Raw genomic sequence first — 20,608 nt, 5'->3', positions numbered from 1 at the left:
TCTCTCTCTCTCTCTCTCTCACCGGTGTGTTTGTTCAACCGTCCCTACCCTTTCCCAGATGAGTATCAGTTAATTTCATCTCTCTCTCTCTCTCTCTCTCTCTCTCTCTAAGTATAACGAACAATCAAATTACAAAATATCTACATGACGGATACACCAAACTTCAAGTGCTGGAGAGGAACGCCTTCACGCGGTGGCACCAATATAGACTAATCAGGAGGCTCCACTACCTGACCATGCAAAAGACCCTCAATTACATCCCTATCCACCAAAAGGAAGACGGCCGACTGATTGGGGAGGTAAACTTTAGCCTGCAGTCCACCGAGTTAACAACAGCAACAACGACAACAACCGATTATCATATGTATTGCTATCATCCCCCCAGCGAACTGTTCACACCACATTGCTTCCATGCTTTCTAAGTGACTCCACATCGACAGGATTTCCGACGTGATAAATGAGTCAGGATGCCATGTGCTTTATACTGACTGTACCACCGTAATATCTGTGGCCGTTAATAAATAGGAAGAAAAGCAGACGACAGCAGACATTAGGTGCAAGGCAGCAGACAATGATTAGTCGTCAATATATGGAGAGGAAAGCAAACGACAGCAGACAAATGGTACAAGGCAATAGATAAGGAAGTTGTCAATATATGTAGGGGAAACTAGGTGGCTGCAGACAAGAGGCAGTCGTTAACTTACGGAGAGGCAAGCAGACAAAAGCAGACAACAGTAAGACCAATGCAGACAACAGAATACACATAGCAAGGAAGGGTCACCTGAGGTCTGGGAGTATCAGCGCCTTAGATGTCGCTAGTGAAAAAAAAAAGAAGTCACGTGAGGCCGGGGTGGATCAGCTGAATGAGATATGGCCAATGACCAAGGTACACAAAAGCAAACAAAAGTATAGGATACAAAAAACCCACACTGGCAGACGAAAAAAGATGTATTCCAAACAGTTTCGGCGACAGCTGTCGCCCTCTTCAGTGGATCTACAGACCAAGAGTGGTACATACAAATGCTGAGAAGCTGCTTATATGCAGGGTGAGGACACGTTTTCCCAACCACACCTGATGTGACCTCACCTGACTCTCCCTCTACTCTGTCCACGGCCTGAGTGAGGGATTACAAGGGGCGGCAAGGACCTTGCCACTAATCCTCTCATCACTGGATCTAATTTATACATTCCTTCACTATGGTTAAAATTATTATATCTCTCTATACATACAGCTTCCACAATCCTACGTTTCTTATAGTTACTACGTTTGTACAATATTTGGCTAGAATTCCAGTCGATTCTATGGTCGTTTTCCAAAGAGTGAACGTACACTGCGTTATTTATGTTGCCTATCTTGCAAGCATACTTGTGTTCCTTAATGCGAGTGTCCAAATCCCTTCCCGTTTCACCAACATAAACCACTTACGTAACCGGTACACAATTTTAAATAGAGAAGTAAAGAGGGAGATAAGAAAAGCAAAGAGAAGTTATGAAATTAAGGTTGCCAGTGAATCAAAAGAAAACCCGAAGGGTTTTTATCAAATGTACCGAACGAAAAATAAAGATAGGATAGGACCACTCACAACAGAATCAGGTGACATTACCAGTGAAGATAAAGAAATGTGCTCCATCCTAAATAATTATTTCATATCAGTATTCACCAAGGAAAATCTAAGCCTGGTCCCTCAAGCAGCAAATATTTACCATGAGAATACGGAAAATATTCTTAGTAAAATAACCATTAGTAAGGAGGACGTATTGAAAGAAATTAATAAGTTAATACCTCAAAAATCGCCAGGTCCGGACGATATATATGCAAAAATTATAAAAGAAACCAAAGAAGAATTATGTCAGCCACTTTTAACGTTATTTAATAACTCTTTAAGTTCAGGAGAAGTTCCAGAGGCGTGGAAAACCGCAAACGTAGTGCCCATCTTTAAAAAGGGTGATAAATCAGCTGCGTCGAATTATCGTCCGATAAGTCTAACGTCAATAGTAGGAAAAATGTTAGAGTCAATTTTGGCAAATAAGATTAGAGAACACTTAGAAAGATTTAATCTTATAAACGAAAGTCAGCACGGATTCAGGCAAGGACGATCCTGCCTCACAAATTTGTTGTCACTCTACTCGGAGGTCTATGAGGCAGTAGATAGCGATAAAGCTTACGATGTTATTTATCTGGACTTTAGTAAAGCTTTTGATAGGGTCCCACACGAAAGGTTAGTTAGAAAGGTTCGAGCACACGGTATAGACGGCGATATCTTAAAATGGATAGAATCCTGGCTGAAAGGACGAAAGCAGAGAGTATTAATAAATGGAACTAAGTCGGACTGGGGATTAGTAACTAGCGGTGTACCACAGGGTTCAGTACTCGGTCCCTTATTATTTATCATATATATAAATGATCTAGACTTAGGAGTCAATAGCAGCATCAGCAAATTTGCCGACGATACAAAAATAGGGCGTATCGTTAACTCGACTGACGATTGCCATAACTTACAGAAAGACCTCAATACATTGTCCAAATGGTCTAAAACTTGGCAAATGGAATTTAACGTTGAAAAATGTGAAGTACTTAACGTAGGCAAGACCATTGGAGATACTATATACAGCTTAGATAACAAAGAAATTAGCAAATCGGAATGCGAGAGAGATCTAGGAGTTATGATTAGTAACGACCTTAAACCTAGGCAACAGTGTATTAATGCGAGAAATAAAGCAAATAGGGTCCTAGGATTTATTTCGAGAAGCGTGAGCAATAGATCATCTAAAGTAATACTAAAACTTTATCTAGCATTAGTAAGGCCACATTTAGACTACGCAGTACAATTCTGGTGTCCTTACTATAGAATGGATATTAATTCGTTAGAAAATGTACAGAGAAGAATGACTAAAATGATACATGACGTCCGGAACCTGTCATATGAAGACAGACTGAAAAGACTAAGTCTGCATTCGCTAGAAGAGGCGTAGAGTAAGGGAGACTTAATTGAGGTGTTTAAGTGGATGAATGGTATAAATAAGGGAGATATTAGCAAGGTACTTAAAGTGAGCATACAGGATAGAACTAGAAATAATGGTTTCAAACTAGAAAAATTCCGTTTCAGTAAGGAAATCGGTAGAAATTGGTTTGGTAATAGAGTAGTAGACGAATGGAATAAGCTACCTAGTAAAGTAGTTGCTGCCTCTTCCATTGAGAGTTTCAAGCATAGGCTAGATAAGCATATGACAAATAAGGGGTGGATATAGAATAAAGAAAATCTTATAACCAATACTAATTCATAATTTTTCCTTTTCAGGTTACACTATGATAGTCTCTATTCTCCTTTCACACCTTCCTGTAAAATGTCCACGCAAGTTTTTCTATACGGCGTTGTGTTCTTTCTGACTTTTTCCTGCCGGCTTCGGCTGGAGGGTTTGGAGGGCGGGGGAGAGCCTTCTTCTTTGCTGTCCTTATCTCATTCTAGTAGTTCAGTTACTCTTCTAGGAGCTGCCTAGCATGGGCCAACCGGCCTACTGCAGTTATCCTCTCTTCTTATGTTCTTATGTTCTTAAATCACAGTCTCTACATGGAATTTTGTATACCCCTGCAGTTTTGTTACTAATTGGTTTATTCTTTACCAGCATTGATCTTAAGGTGGAAGTATATCCCATGTCCAAAACTCTACTAATTTTATTGATAAGATTAGGTCTCTCAGTTTCTCCAGTGGCAGGTTGGTCAGTTTTGATGTAGACTCGCTTTTTACTAAAGTCCCCATTGCAGATGTAATTAGTTTCTTGGAAGAAAAATTACCTAATTGTAACATTGATCTCGGCATGCCACATGATGTCTTTCTCCAACTTATTAGCCTGTGTGTGCAGTGTAATGCATTTTATTTTGGTGATCAGTTTTTCAGGCAAAAGTTTGGTGTGGGTATGGGCTCGCCCCTCTCTCCAATTCTTAGTAACCTGTACATGGAATATTTTGAATCCAACGTTCTTACCACCATATCTCCTCAAAATTTAATTTGGTATAGGTACCGTATGTTGATGATGTGTTTTCATTTTGGCCAGACGTATACGCTAACTTTGACGAGTTTCTTACAAAATTAAATGCACTGGTTCCCTCAATTAAATTTAAAGTTGAATGGGAAAATAATGGTTCCCTTCCATTTTTAGATGTATTTGTGCACAGGGATGAACTTGGGACACTTAGCTTTTCTGTATACAGGAAACCAACCCAGTGCAATTTGTATATACATTATTATTCATATCACCACAGTTCCACTAAAATGTCGGTTATTTCTTCTATGTTCCTTAGAGCACTCAGAATTAGTAGTCCCCAACATCTGGATACGGAAAACGCCAAGATATGGAAAATATTTTTAGATCTAAAATATCCCAGTTGGTTTATAAGGCAAGCGTATTTTAAAGCCAGAAAAGCCTTTTTTGTACCTAGACCAACATCACAAACTCGGCAAAATAAGCCATACATCACGGTTCCGTATGTGTCAAATCTTAGCTTGGTGAAGTCTGTGAGTCATGATTTGGATGTAAACATTGCATTTAGATATACTTCCACCTTAAGATCAATGCTGGTAAAGAATAAACCAATTAGTAACAAAACTGCAGGGGTATACAAAATTCCATGTAGAGACTGTGATTTGGTTTATGTTGGTGAAACGGGAAGGGATTTGGACACTCGCATTAAGGAACACAAGTATGCTTGCAAGATAGGCAACATAAATAACGCAGTGTACGTTCACTCTTTGGAAAACGACCATAGAATCGACTGGAATTCTAGCCAAATATTGTACAAACGTAGTAACTATAAGAAACGTAGGATTGTGGAAGCTGTATGTATAGAGAGATATAATAATTTTAACCATAGTGAAGGAATGTATAAATTAGATCCAGTGATGAGAGGATTAGTGGCAAGGTCCTTGCCGCCCCTTGTAATCCCTCACTCAGGCCGTGGACAGAGTAGAGGGAGAGTCAGGTGAGGTCACATCAGGTGTGGTTGGGAAAACGTGTCCTCACCCTGCATATAAGCAGCTTCTCAGCATTTGTATGTACCACTCTTGGTCTGTAGATCCACTGAAGAGGGCGCCAGCTGTCGCCGAAACTGTTTGGAATACATCTTTTTTCGTCTGCCAGTGTGGGTTTTTTGTATCCTATTTCATGGTCACGATAGTGTGACTCTTCAGCCAAACAAAAGTATACTGTAGCCATCAAGCGACAAAAGCAGACAAGCAGACGACAGCGGAAAAGGGCACATACTGCGAGGAGAGGGCCAAGTGGGGTCAAAGAGTACCATATCAGATATTACAGACGGTCAGAGTCAAGGGGCATCGGGTATAACTACAGCAAACAGAAGCAGACGCAGCAGAGAAGGCCCGCGTGAGATGAAGGGCTATTGTAGGCCACCCGGCAACAAGTAACAGACGGTCAAACTTCAAGAGTACGTCTGGGCTACAAGCTAAGAGTACCGTAATTCTGATATCAGTTGGGTTGGACGTTCACCTATAACAAGATAACCATGACGCACAGTATTCTTCTAGGTCTGGGGTTCTTAACCTGGGGTATCCATACCCCTTGGGGGTATGGGGACAAAAACCTACGGGTATAGGACTCGTTCTCTGAATAAGAGAGAGAGAGAGAGAGGAAAAAAAAAAATCACTTGCCGTTTTTCCACAAGAAAAAAAAAAAAAGACTGAATCCTAATAATGTTCTTCCTATTCCGCTACTAGTTATCCACATGTAAAGTAAAACTGGCATCTTTTGAAGTCAAACTGGCACCTAATGGGATTGGTGATGATGTTGGCAGACTGGCGAAGGGGGTATGGGGAGGATCGTGGGCAATCCGCTGGGAGTCTGAACAGGGAAAAAGGTTATGACCCCCTGTTCTAAAGTTCTCCATAATATAACTTTTTCTTCGATGATGCCAGCCTACGTGTCAGTGAATGATGAGGGAGAATATCAAGAATAATTAACATCAGGAGGGAGAATATCACTGAGAACATTAGGACAATATATTAGCCTAACCGTTCACCTAAGTACGTTGACAGTCATTAATATTCACAGTTCCCCATAGCAAGTCCGTTTTCTACTATGCTGTCAGTCAAAGAGAATATCAGACGAACGAATAATATAAGGAATAAGAGTATCAGCAATAATATAAGAAGGAAAGATCTTACCAAGTACGTTCACCTACAATACGATATATATGACCAACAATATTCTTCATAGCTCCCCATAGCAGATCCGTTTTCTATGATGATGCCAGCTTACATTTCCTGCACTCTGTGTACGATTAAAGGTGTAACTATATCAATCAGTCTTCCATCCACTTTTTCCTTATTTTCGTTGTGCGTAATTTCAGTCTCTCTCTCTCTCTCTCTCTCTCTCTCTCTCTCTCTCTCTGTCAAATAATCTAGTCTTTCCTGCCACTGGTCCAGTTGTATACAGCTCCAATTCTGAATTTGCGAATGTATATTAAATCTATGTGACATCCTTTCCAAGATTATCCGGGCTTGTATTGAAAGATAAAGAACGTAAAAGTGATAGCTTGTGCATAATCAAGTTTCAGAATTTAAGTAGGGAAGTTACTTATCAATTGGCCATATCGTTAACCCTTTCACTTCAATGACTTTTTCTCTCATCTGAAGACGATTTAATTCAGCTTGAGAGGCTTTTCGAAATGTAAGGGTGGAATATGACCTTTATTTAACCCTTCTCTTCTAGGTGGGTCCCATAAACTAACAAAAATCTGCCGCTGTCTGCCGGGATAAACTACCATATGACGTGACCGTACTGAAGTGATTGAAGCCCCCTCCCCCCCCCCTCTCTCTCTCGCCAGACGTTATTCTCACGCGTGACAACTCGCTGGTTAGATATGGGTCACGAGTCGTAGTCAGTGACAGTTTCGTAACAATTTCGTTCACAATTTCATAAACTCAGACTGGAATGTGACGCACTGACAATATCGGAAGATGTGCTGTGATATGACTTGCATCATACATCGAAACAGCTGGCCCGAACCCAGTTGAGTGTGTGTGTGTGTGTGTGTGTGTGTGTGTGTGAATTAGGGATGGGATATGTGGGTCTCCTAATTTACTTATACAATGATGCCTTATATATTTGCAAGGAAACTAGCCTACACTCGACTCTTCTTCTTAGGCTACCCCCCTTTCCCTTTCGTCACTAAGTTTGCAGACTCACGTTTTCTCTTAAGGCTAAAAAAAAAAAAAAATCTTCTTAAGATATCCGTAAGTTCCTCAGTATTCCCTGACTGTTCATTAACCTGTAACAAATCCCTTACACTTCGGACAGGCATCTCTCCCCCCACCCCAACTCTCTCTCTCTCTCAGTATTACCAATGGCTTTAACACATAACGAGTATGGAGGTAATTTACATGGCACCGATTCAAGAAAAAATAGGCTATATAAAGATCTACTAATTCCTAGGTAATCTCATTTTCGGCAGGTAATTCGAACTTCTGTTATGGCCAAAGCTTAACTCCTTCACTGAGAGGTTTACACACACACACACACACACACACACCGTAACCGTAAACTTGAGTGCATCTCCTCCAGTGCTACAAACACAAGGCTGCCGTGAGAGCTTGCGTCATGCACTGAGGTAAGAGGGAGAGGCATGCATATAACACAACCCAATACACACAACAACCATGCAGAGCTGGGAAGTGATGACGAAACGTACTGGCAACATCTCTCCCTATATATTGCTTTAGGTGGTGGTGTGGAAGGTCTCTCTCTCTCTCTCTCTCTCTCTCTCTCTCTCTCTCACTAGATAACGGGAAAACGAATGGAAAAATCATAACAGTTTGTGATTATTTTCCTATCACACTAAGGATTAAAGTTGTTTTCCTTTGGTGAAATTTCGACCAGGTAAAAGCACACAGTCGCTCTTTCATTAAACAGTCTAACAATGAGGGAATAAGCTAAGAAATGAGGGGAGGAGGGAAGGAGGTTTGTACAGATAAAAGGAGGGGAGTGAAAGAGAAAGGGGAGGAGGGAAGAAGGGTAGTAAAGGCGGGAAGAAGAAAGATGAGTAATGGTAAAGTGAAGAGGAACGTAGAAGAGAGGGAAGGAAGGAAGCAGGTCAGTGAAGGTAGAATTAAAAGTGAAGAATAGAGGGGAGGAAGGAAGGTCAGTAAAAGTAAGAGAAGAAGGAATGAAGAAGAGAGGGGAGTAAGTAAGAAGAGGGGAAGAAGTGGGAGGTAGCAAGGGGGGAGGAGGCTAACGGGAAAGAAGGAAGTAGAACAGGAAAGAGGGACGTGACAGGAGGGGAGGGGAAGACGGGAAGGAGGGAGAAGGGAGGAGGGACTGAGAGAGGTAGAGTTAGAAATAAAAATGAAGAGATATTAGTGAAGGTTAGAATAAAAAGCACTATGTAGAAAAAAGAAACTACGAACCATATGCTAGAAATGGTTTTTGAACGAGAATTCCAGTACAATGCCTGCCCCATGGAGGGACTTTTAGTAACCCCTTCACTGGCAAAGAATCTTCTTCTTCTTCATAATAATAATAACAATAATAATAATAATAATAATAATAAAATACTAGTACTACTCCTACTACTACTATTACTGGATGAAAAGGTTGCAGAGACTGAAATCTTAATAAACAAAAATGATGGACAGAGTCAAAGAATAGCATATGAATCGATTTGAGAACTGAGCGGTAATGCAGGTAAACGCAAGGAAATACCAGTTAGAGACAGGGAAGGAAATTTATTGACCAAAGATGGAGATATTAAAAATAGATGGAAAGAGCATTTTGAGACAGTTCTTAATAGACCAATACCACCAGAAGAGGATATACCGTCTGCTCAGGAAGATTTAAATATAGAAACAGGAGAGTTGAGGCTTGCAGAAGTGGAGAAAGCAGTAAAACAGTTAAAGAATAATAAGGCACCAGGGGAGGATGGTTTATTTCCGGAAATGTTTAAAGTGGAGGGGGATAGATTAATAATGATCTTGACCAAGCTATTCAATAAGATATGGGTGACGGGGTTACTACCATCAGTTTGGAAGAATGGTGTAATTGTTAAAGTTCCGAAGAAGGGAGACCTGAGTGAATGTGGTAATTGGAGGGGAATCTCTTTGTCACCGATAGCTTTGAAAGTTTTCAGTAGAGTGTTGTTAAATAGGTTGGAGCCGGTGGTTGAAGGTATTCTGAGGGATGAACAGGCTGGTTTTAGAAAGGGACGTGGTTGCAATGATCAGATCTTTATAGTTAGGCATTTGATGCAGCAAGTTAATGAAATGAGAGTACCGTTAAGTCTTTGTTTTGTTGATTTTGAAAAGCCTTTTGATAGTGTTTCGAGAGAGACTATGGGGAAGATCATGAGACATTATGGAATACCAGAGGAGTTTGTGAGGGTCATTATGAACATACATGAGGACACATTTTGTAAAGTGATGGTTGATGGTTGTCTGAGTGATTCGTTTGAAGTCAAGTCCGGAGTAATTCAAGGTGGTGTTCTATCGCCTTTACTATTTATATTGGTCATTGATTACATTATGAAACGCGTTGGAACAGAAACCGGTGCAGGTATACTTTGGGGAGAGAACAGGAAACTTTTGGATTTAGATTATGCAGATGATATAGTTTTGATTTGTGATGGGCCAGAAGAGATGCAGAGAGTGTTGGACTGTTTGGTGAGTGAAGGTCGCAAGGTGGGTTTGGTTATTAATTGTGGAAAAACTGAAATAATCAATATGAATATGGAAAATGCACAGGAATGTGTAATTGGAGGTATGGTTGTAAAGCAAGTTGATAGGTTTAAATATTTAGGTACTTACTTAGCCAAGGATGGTTCTTTGAACTTTGAATTCGAGGAAAGGTTAAAGAAGGCTAATCAGGCAATGGGAATGCTTAAAAATATTTGGAATAATAACAATTTCTTTGTGCATACAAAAATCAAACTTTATAAGGTAATGGTTAGGAGTATCTTAATTTATGGACACGAGTCTTGGTACAGCACAGTGACTATGGAAAATAAATTCTTGGTGTTTGAAAATAAAGCACTTAGAAGAATATTAGGAGTTAAGTGGTGGGAAAGGATACCAAATAGTAGAATTAGAGAAATAACGGGAGTGCAGCCGATCGATGAATATGTTAGATTCTCACGATGGAAGTGGCTAGGACATGTGTACAGGAGACAGGGAATAGTACGAGGTACACCAGGGTGGGTGGCACTTGATAGGAGAGGTAGAGGAAGGCCAAAAGAGACGTGGGTGAGGACAATGAGACGGGAAGCTGGAGATGAGTGTTGGGGAGATCTTGAGGAGTTAGCACAAGATAGGATGTGGTGGTGTGAGTTCATCGAGGCCCTATGTATCCCCGAGGGTGCCACAGGAAATGATTGATTGATTGATTGACTACTACTACTACTACTACTACTACTAATAATAATAATAATAATAATAAAGCAGCAAGAACCAAGGAAAAATGGTGCCCTCGGGATGAAGAACTAAAAATGGGGGAAACAACCCACAAGAAGGGCGCGAAAATTCAAGGTGGACTCCAAAGAGATGAAAGCTACTGTAGTTTGTCACCCCCTCCTCAGCCTTTATTACCACCCTCTCCTTCTCCCCCCCACCCCGCTGACCCACCACAAGTTACATAAAAGTCACGGCATTCTCCTACCTTATTCTCTGCTTCCACTCCTCACCCCTCATTACCACCCCCTACCCCCTGATAACCCACTACATATAAATGCATTCTCCTCTCTTCCTCCCACCTTCCCCTCCTCCTCCCTCATTACCACCCCCTCCATCTCCCCCCGCTAACCAGTTATTAGCATTCTTCTATCTTCCTCTGTATATACTTCCTCTCCTCACCCCACGCTACCAACCACTCCTCTATCCTTCCACCACTCCGCTATATACAAAAAAGCATTCTCGTATGTTCTCATATTTGAAGAGGAGGATCCAAGTGGGTCAAAACCTGTTACATTACGATCCTAATAAAAGACTTTTCCAAATACTGTATGTTAATTTCCCCCCCTTTAACTTGAACTATACTTCGTTCACTTCAACTTGGCGGAGATATTCATCCCGAAAAAGACAATACTACGGTTCTACATCCTTTTCATAGCAATCCTTCATCAGTACCCCAATATTCTAGAGCTGATGTCATCTCTATCTATCTATCTATAGATCTCACAACGCACAAAATAGGGACAATATTACCGCTCTAGATCTTTTGCATACCACATCTTCATGACTAGCACCATACTCTACTACTGATTTTACGTTAGCTACACTATGCATTCAAGAAGGAGGTAGGGCAATTTTAGGCATGGACAGAGTATAACTAGAATCACAATATAACAGGGATAATATGAAGAAAAATGTAAACCAGCTGAAAAAAATTTAAATCAACTGAAGATCCAGAATTATAGCCACATATATTTTCGTGGTGATAGACCTAACTTACTCATAGCTTTAACCTGTAAAAAAAAAAAAAAGTTACTCGAGTCAAAATCTCTGGCACTAGGACATCACTTTAATTTTCCTCTTGCTAGAGACTTTGGGAGATAAACAGCCGGCATTAACCCCTCCAATAAATGACGTCTATCCTAAACAAAATCGTCTGTAGATATAGTATTATGGCCTTGGGAGTACAGGATACAGGCTAGATCTTAGTAGGTAACAAGAATACACTGAAGAAAACACTTGTAGTGGAAGGGCTCAGAAATGAAAGTACATGATAATACAGTCCAATTTAAAGGGAGTGTTTCAATTAATCAATCTATCGATCTATCTATTTATCTATTTCTACTGCATGACGCCACATCTTATATACGACAGGCTACCACAGCTTCGAGGGGAAAAAAAATCCTACAACACTCACTCTCCTATCCATACATAAATACATATCGGTACCGGGAAACATAATTGGAATATTGGGGTCACAGGTGAAAGTGAATACCTGTACTAGACAAAGAAAATATTGCAGGTACATGAGCCATATCAATAAAATCAGTGTTTGGAATATTACACACATTAGAGCTAAAGGACACTAGACTGGGTGTGGAAGTTCGAGAGAGAGAGAGAGAGAGAGAGAGAGAGAGAGAGAGAGAGAGAGAGAGAGAGAGAGAGATGGGGCTATAAGGTCATTAGTGTGATCAGTGTAAACAACATTCCATGCCATCTCGCAGAGGACAGCTATGCAAATCACCACCCACGTGTTTTTCAGCGGAAGAGGAAGTGGCGGTGTGTGTGTGTGTGTGTGTGTGTGTGTGTGTGTGTGTGTGTGTGTGTGTGTGTGTGCAGTAAACAAGGAAGCGGCTGTGTTTGTGTGTTTTCTTTTGCCTCTTCCCGCGCTTCGCTTGTCGAGTGGAAACGCTTGAAGGTTTTGTAGGAATGACGGAGTGTGGTGTGACACTTCATATTGCTCTCTCTCTCTCTCTCTCAAAAGGTTAATGGAGACAGTATTTAACACCTCCAGCCAGAGGGAAATATCTTAAGGTGAGCAAGAGCAATCTGGGGTTATTGAATTAAAGGACTTCATCTCTCTCTCTCTCTCTCTCTTGTTTTTCGTAAGCGTAGATATAAAAAGCTAACTTCCTCAATGTAAAGCCCTACGATAAGGTTTTCTTTGATTTCTACTGTATTGTTGTCTTCTTTAGTTTTATTCAGTTTGCAGAGAGAGAGAGAGAGAGAGAGAGAGAGCAGATAGCCCCCTTATTGAATGGCCCGCTCATGACAAGACTCGCCTGGTAGCAGTAAAGAAAAGAAAAAAAAAAGAAAACGGAAAAAAATCATCTCTCCCACAAGCAGCAATTGAAATTTCGGTATCTCCTTGTCCCAGAATTCTTTTTTTTTTTTTTTCTGGATTTTATTTAGCCTGGGGGAGCGTCTACGGGCTAACGGGGTTAAGGGTTACGGTCTTTCGCCATAGTAACTGGGGATTTGCACGAACTCCACATTCATTCCACTTCTTTCCACCTTTCCTCCACTTCCCTCTTCCTCTCTCCACCTCTTCTCCTCCTCTTTCCTCTCTCCACCTCTTCTCCTTCACCTTCCCTCTTCCTCTCCGCTTTTTCTCCACTTTTCCCCCCTCCACTTTTTCTCCGCTTCCCTCTTCTTTTCTGTACATACCTCCACGTCCTTCCTCCACTTCTTTCCAGCTTCCCTCCACCTCTCCTCAGGTTCCCTCCATCGCATGTCCTCTTTCCTCCTCCCTCCACCTTGCCTCCATTTTCTCCATGTCCTCCCTCCACCTCTACCCAGCTTCTCCACCTTTCCTCAATCTTCATTCCTCCTCCCTCTCTCCCTCCTTCCCTCGAGAGAGAGAGAGAGAGAGAGAGAGAGAGAGAGAGAGAGAGAGAGAGGAGGGGGGGAGGTCACATAAATCGTCCTTTCCCATATACCTAACCGTTTAACCGTGACTCCAGCAAAAAGAACAACATTTTTGCCCCATTTTTCAGGGCGGAGCTCCTCTTTACAATATACCGTATGCCAAAAATTTAACATACTCAGTGCAACCCATCCATTATATTGTCAAAATCAGGGTTATAGTGATGATGATGATGATGATGATGATGATGATGATGATGATGAAGAAGAAAAAAATGATGATGTTGAAGGAAAAGAAGAAGAAGAATGACGATGAAAATGAAGAGCTATGAAGAGAATAAAAAAAAAAAAACTTGAAAATCATGATGACAAGTGTAACAAGAGCCATAAACATAGCCTCTCTCTCTCTCTCTCTCTCAAACAGGCCTAACAAGAACGGTAAACAACAGCACTGTCTCTGCAAACAAGGCTGTGAACCGCAGAACCATGACAATAACAGATTTCAGGGCTTCCCGGAACTTCACTCGTTTTGTCCTCTCATCTCTTCCTCCCTATCCCGTCCCTTCCTCTCTCTCTCTCTCTCTCTCTCGGTACACTTCCATGTTATGTTCTCTCTCTCTCTCTCTCTCTCTCTCTCTCTCTCTCTCTCTCTCTCTCCTTCATCCTTCCCTCTAGGTACGTCCATGTTATGTTCGCTCTCATTCTTCCATCTCCCTTTCACTCCTCTCCTTCTCTTCGTTCTGCTTGTCTTTCTCGTTCTCTTTCCTCCATTTTTTCCTTTCTCTTCTTCCTTCTTCGTTTCATCACTTTCTTCACATACGTTCTTACTTCACTCAAGCCCACTTTTCTTCCACCTCTCTCGCTCAAAAAAAAAAAAAAAAAAAAAAATCAAGTCACCATTTCGTCCCTACATACCAACAAAAGAATTCCGTCCATCAAAATAGCGTAAATGCCAAGAGAGCGAGAGAGAGAGAGACAGACAGACAGACAGACTGACTGTGTGTGTGTGTGTGTGTGTGTGTGTGTGTGTGTGCGCAAATATAAGTAAAGCCAAAGCCAGAGTCAAACAAGGATAGGCACGGAAGTGAGCGCAGGGGACGTGAGAGGCCGCTAGTCACCGGAAGTCAGGTGGATACGGCCACCGATCAAGTTCAGAGTGGCTGGCACGCATGCGGACGTGGGACCGTGGTGTCGTGGTCCTTGGAGGCTCCCTGACACTGCTTCGTAACCCCTATAATACAGACCTTTCCCTAGTCTTGAAGGGAGTAAAACTAACCTCAGGTAAAATACTACTACTACTACTACTAATGATACAAGCCTGCTTTTCTACCTTATTAACGCACTGTCGTTATCCAAGCATAATGGCCCTATGAGTCAGTTTCGAAGTGTAATATGTAAAATAAACGAAAGCAGTCTCCTACGTCCACGAGAATACGAACCACAATTACAGTACACTGAATAGAGTTCATAGTTTTGAACACGATGTATCTTGTACAAAAACAGATACATAAATACTCAAAGCATTATATGAAATCATGCAGATGAGCTAGATGCAAGAAAATAAAAGGTAGATATGTAGGGTATAAGAGTATAAGTGCAAAAAAAAAAAAAAAAAAAAGTGGCCCATCAGTGAGTACTTGTGAAACGCTTATAGTAATCGCATTTTAATTTACTATTCAGATAAGCTATATAAACACCATACACATCGAACCATCCATTACCAGTAATGTCATATTATACAGGCATTCATAAATACACGTGGCGGAGATAGTTATACTGACTATAAAAATCATACCTGGGACGAGAGACGTACACGTAAGCACACACACACACACACACGTTACTCTTAGTAAATGGGACAAACCTGACCGCTGGGGGCAACCCGACCGGTTTGAAAACATTTTAAAAAATTATGACCTGTATATTAGAGAATTATGGCTTAAGGACAGCACAGTATAAGGAAATTCCTACTCTTTCTGTTGATATATTGACCAATAGTCTGATTTTTTTTTCAGAATCAGATTTTTTATTCATTTTCAATGCGCAAACTCTAAGGGTGTTGCACATCTATTTAAAGGCCCAACAAAAGCCAACCTACAGTTTTAAAGGTAAGAGCATACTAATGTCTACACTTACATTACTTATATATTCAGATTCACAACTGTTTCTTAACAATAGGGTAATTCCGACCACTAAAATGGGGCAACTCTGACCAGTATGGAAAGATCAGACTATTATTAAGAATCTGAATATCAGTATAATACTGAGCAAAAACATGCCTTGTCATAACATAATAGAACATAAAGCATATAAACGAACTTCATTAACTTTTATTTATTTTTTTTTAGAATGGTTCGTTACTACAAGCGTGCTGTACATCGCAGACGCTAGACAAGAGATTAGATAATAGACATCAATAAATCGGAATGCGAGAGATCTAGGAGTGATTTATGGTGAGTCAAGACCTCAAACCACAGCAACAGTAAACTGTGTTAACCTTCAAAACGACCTCGATACATTACGAGAAATAAAGAAAACAGATCAAAAGTAATACTGCAACTTTATCTAACATTAGTAAGACCACATTTACGCAATGCCGTGCAATTTTGTCCGTACTCTAGACTGGACATATATTAGTTAGAAAATGTAGGGTAGAATGACAAAAATGATAATTAATATTCGGAACATTTCATATGCAGATAGACTGAAAAGACTAAATTTGCGCTCACTAGAGAGGCGTAGAGTAAGAGGAGGCTGAACAGTTAATGGTGTTTAACTGGATGAAAGGAATAAATTAGGGAAATATTAGCAATGTACCTGAAACTAGATAAATTCCGTTTAAGTAAGGAGATAGGTAGAACTGGTTTGGCCAAATAGTAGTGAAAGAATAAGCTACCGAGTGATATAGCTGCTGCCCCTTCCACTGACAGTTTCAGGCAATCTCTATATGACAAGTAAAGGTTGGATATAAAAGCTGTCCTAGTTACTAATTCAGTATTTTCCCATTTCACGCTATACTACAGTAGTCTCTTTTCTCATTTCGGACTATCGTATAAAATGTCCACGTAAGTTTGTCTATAATTGTCTATACTGCGTGGTGTTATTTCCCACTTTTCCTGCCAGTTTCAGCAGGAGGGTTTGGTGGGCGGGGGAGAACCTTCTTACCTATCCTTGTCTCATTCTAGTGGTTTAGTCATTTGTTGGATCTGCCTGTGCCAAATGGCCTACTGCAGTTACCCTCTCTTACATTCTTACATACATGCCATGCGAAATCACCAAGCAAAACATACATATATAACTACTACACAGAATAAAATAATAAGCCTATATAGGCTGACAAATGTAAAAATACAAACACATCATCACCATCCCAACCTTTGCAATTACATACTGAACCGGTATACTCAACACACGCAAAACATTCCTCTGTAGAGACACTCAGTAAAGTGGAAAAGAATATAAGTCAACAAAAACGAGCAATATTATTGATATTTGTATTATTAGCTTGCACAGTTAGTGGTGTGTCGAAGTAATTTTTTTTTTTTCCTCTGCTTTCCACACAGGCTATCCTAATATCGAGGACACACCTAAAGACCGAACCTCTACATCCAGTTACTCATATTTATCACTATTACTGTGGCTGGTATTGCAGGATTATATTAAAAAATACAATATTACATTCTCGACTTTGAGCTCAACTGTCACATTATCATACATCACTAACAGTGTATTGCTAGTGGTGAACTGTGCAAAAACAATCACTCCCAAATAACACAATTACGTCAGAGACATTGTCATCCGACACAAATACAAATAAATACTGTAAATAAACTCCATATATCACAGACTGCCTGTTACGTCAAGCTTTCAACTGACTCAGATCATTATAATTTGTCTCGAACTATTTTATCCTGAAGCACCGTCTCTCTCCTCGCCACATCAATCTCCCTCCACCCTCTCTCTTTCCGACCCCTCCTACGCACTCCGGTTAGCCTGCATCCCACAAAACCAAGGCCAGGAGCAACAACCAACCCTTGTACACTGCTCACGGGGTTCAGAGCATGAATAAGAGCATCGGGGAGGGAAAATATGCGGTAAAATTCCCTTGCGGTTGGTTTTAACGAGGCTGGCGGCGACCTTGGGCCAGTATTGTCAAGGTTTCGTTGTATTCTAAGCGCTACAATATCCTCCACACCTAGATTGCTACTAACAAATGCAATAACACTGGGGGAAAATTCTTACTAGGAAATCCAGATTGCTCTGGTCTATCTATAACGCGTCCTTGTAAAACGGAAATCGGTTTGTGCAAGAAGCCTTCATTGGCGAAACACTGATACATACGGAATGTTAAGGTATCCGGCCTCACAGCCTAACGTCAGCACTGATTACCGAGAAAACACATACACACATCTCTCCGAATAATATACAAGAAGACACCGGGTACAACAGATCACGTGCTCTTCATCAGGCTGTGCAAAAAAAGAAAGAAAAAAAAAGGGTTCACACTTACCCTCCCACTTCTTTGTTGGATACAGGAGCCATTGCAGTCGATGATTATTAGTTATACACTTTTCTTAATCCAAACAACCACGTTCACCTGAGCATGCAAATACCCACCAATGATTTACAGATCACTGAAAACACGTATCTCTTCAAAATTTCAGTCCACGATCAATGCACTTACGAAAACGACGTAGTACTATGTTAAATTATATTAACGAATTCGACCGTATTTTCGAAAGTGTGATATTTAATTGAAAAGTGAATGAGCAGCCATGGTAGCCACGAACGTTCCCTTGAGACCGCCGCAGGAGGACTGAGAGAGGGAGGTAATCTTTCCTCCCTCCCTCCCTCCATTTTCTCTCACCCTCCCTCCCACTGGAATGAGAGATGGAAGCCAAATATCTCTCTCCCTCCATCCCTTCTCCTTTCTTCTCCCTTCACTCCATTACCTCCTAACCTTTATCTTCCTCAGCTCCAACCCTTTCTCTTCATCATCATCATCATCATCATCATCATCTCTCTCTCTCTCTCTCTCTCTCTCGACTCATTTTATCTTTTTTGTCTTTTGGCAATTAAATGCAGATGAAATTGTTAGAATGACCATAAAACTGACAATATTATGGACAAATGAACAGTCTACAATATTTGCAAAGTTTATATTATTAGCTTATAAACATTATTAGTCACCATCAACGAAAGAGTATTTTTATAATAATAATAATAATTATAATAATAATAATAATAATAATTTTGAGAAATTTAATCGGGATTTCCTACCGTCCTGTCCTCCTCCATCCCCTCCTCCTTCCCTCACCCCTCCCCCTCTCTCACTCCAGCTGTCCCCCTCCTCCTCCCCCTCACCCCCACCTTCCCCGGGGCAGCAACCGTCGCTTCTCCCCTGCCCCTTACCCCTACATGACCCCCAACCCTCCCTCACCAATCTCCCTACTCACCTTCCCCCTGACCCCTTACTCCTCCCTTCCCCATCAACCCTCCCCGACCCTTCCCTGCCTCTTGATCCCTCCCTTCCCCCTGATCCCTCCCTGAACCCTGACACCTTCATCACCTCTTCCTGTCCCCTCCCTGACTCCCGCCTCATGACTACTCCCTGCCCCTTACCTCTTGACTCCTCCCTTCCCCCTGACCCCTTCCTGACTCCTGCCCCTTGACTCTCCATACCATTTGACCACACTGCTTCCTGCCTGACTCCTGACACCCCCCTGACTCCTGACACCTCTCTTACTCCCGACATCTCCCTGACTCCTGACACCTTCCTTACTCCCGACACCTCCCTGACTCCTGACACCTTCCTTACTCCCGACACCTCCCTGACTCCTGACACCTCTCTTACTCCCGACACCTCCCTGACTCCTGACACCTCTCTTACTCCCGACACCTCCCTGACTCCTGACACCTTCCTGACTCCTGACACCTTCCTGACTCCTGACACCTTCCTGACTCCTGACACCTCCCTGGCTCCTGCCCCCGACACCTCCCTGACTCCAGCCCCCTGACATTTCCCTGACTCCAGCCCCCTGACACTTCCCTGACTCCAGCCCCCTGATATTTCCCTGACTCTAGCCCCCGACACCTCCCTGACTCCAGCCCCCTGACATTTCCCTGACTCCAGCCCCCTGACACCTCCCCGACTCCAGCCCCCGACACCTCCCCGACTCCAGCCCCCGACACCTCCCCGACTCCAGCCCCTGACACCTTCCTGATTCCTGCCCCCCGACACCTCCCTGATTCCTCCCCCCCGACAACTCCCAGACCCCAGTCCCCGGCATTTCTCTGATTCCTGCCTGGCCACCCTGACACCTCCCTGACTCCTGTCCCCAACTCCTCCCTGACTTCTGCCTCCTGCTCCCTCCCTGCTCCCTGACACCTCCCTCACTCCTGCCCCGACACTTTCCTGACTCCTACTCCCTTACCCCTCCCTGCCCCATGACATCTCCCTGACTCCTCCCGGTCCCCCGACACCTCCCTGACTCCTGGCCGCTGACTTCTTGCCCCTTGACTCCTGACCCCTGACCCCTCCCTGCCCCCTACCCATCTCCCCTTCCTGACTCATGCCCCCTCATCCTTACCTATCCTTCCAGTCCAACCCCCCTCTCCCTCACTCACCCCCTCACCCCTACACCCTCCCTCTCCCCCTCCTAACCCTCCCTCCGACGCGTGGCTTGCTGAAACCGTAGATTACATTAAGGAAACGTGATCTGGGTTTAGGTCGAGGAAGGAGGGAGGGAGGAAGGGGCGGAGGAAGGGAGGGAGGAAAGGAGGAGCAGGAGTTGTCTATCAGGCAAATTTACATGTCACCCTTTCACTACGAGGACGGGGTTTGTATTTTTATTCTTCCTAACGCGACAATTTTCTTCGGTTCACGAGAGAGAGAGAGAGAGAGAGAGAGAGAGAGAGAGTTGCTTGACCCCCACAGGAGCCATCAAATTACCTGCCTGAGTTCACGTAACCTCAACACTTTGCAAACATATGTAAATTTTTTTTTCTCTCTCTCTCTCTCTCTCTCTTTCTCAGCTTACGACAAACCTGTTAATTTGAAAGGATCATTAACTATTGCTATTAACTTTTATCACAACGACGTTTTTTTCTCATTCATTCTTGCTACTGATAAACGATTTTATAAAAAAAAAAAAAAAAGTCCCCGTCAGTAAAACAGCCATAAAATAAATCCATTTATAAACATCTCCTTTTAGTGAGAGATTTTTCCAAGGCTGACTAAAACAAGTACAATGAATTAACTAGAAAAAAAAAAAATGCGTTTCTTCGCCAACCAA

General features: G+C 42.1%; 1 protein-coding gene across 1 annotated transcript in view; it reads right to left on the bottom strand.

The window, feature by feature from the left end:
• bgm (acyl-CoA synthetase bubblegum family member 1) overlaps positions 1 to 18,106 on the bottom strand; it is a 131,388-nt gene extending 113,282 nt beyond the window's left edge. Inside the window, exon 1 of the mRNA XM_080284397.1 lies at positions 17,824 to 18,106. Coding sequence (XP_080140523.1) covers positions 17,824 to 17,855 — 32 coding nt within the window. The 5' untranslated portion in view covers positions 17,856 to 18,106. The remainder of the gene's footprint in view (positions 1 to 17,823) is intronic.
• Positions 18,107 to 20,608: the final 2,502 nt, after the last annotated feature.

The sequence above is a fragment of the Coenobita brevimanus genome, chromosome 101 (genome assembly GCF_032717465.1).
Source record: "Coenobita brevimanus isolate Jiangsu-jjx chromosome 101, ASM3271746v2, whole genome shotgun sequence".
Classification (NCBI taxonomy): Eukaryota; Metazoa; Arthropoda; class Malacostraca; order Decapoda; family Coenobitidae; genus Coenobita; species Coenobita brevimanus.
This window is presented reverse-complemented; position numbering and strand designations above follow the sequence as displayed.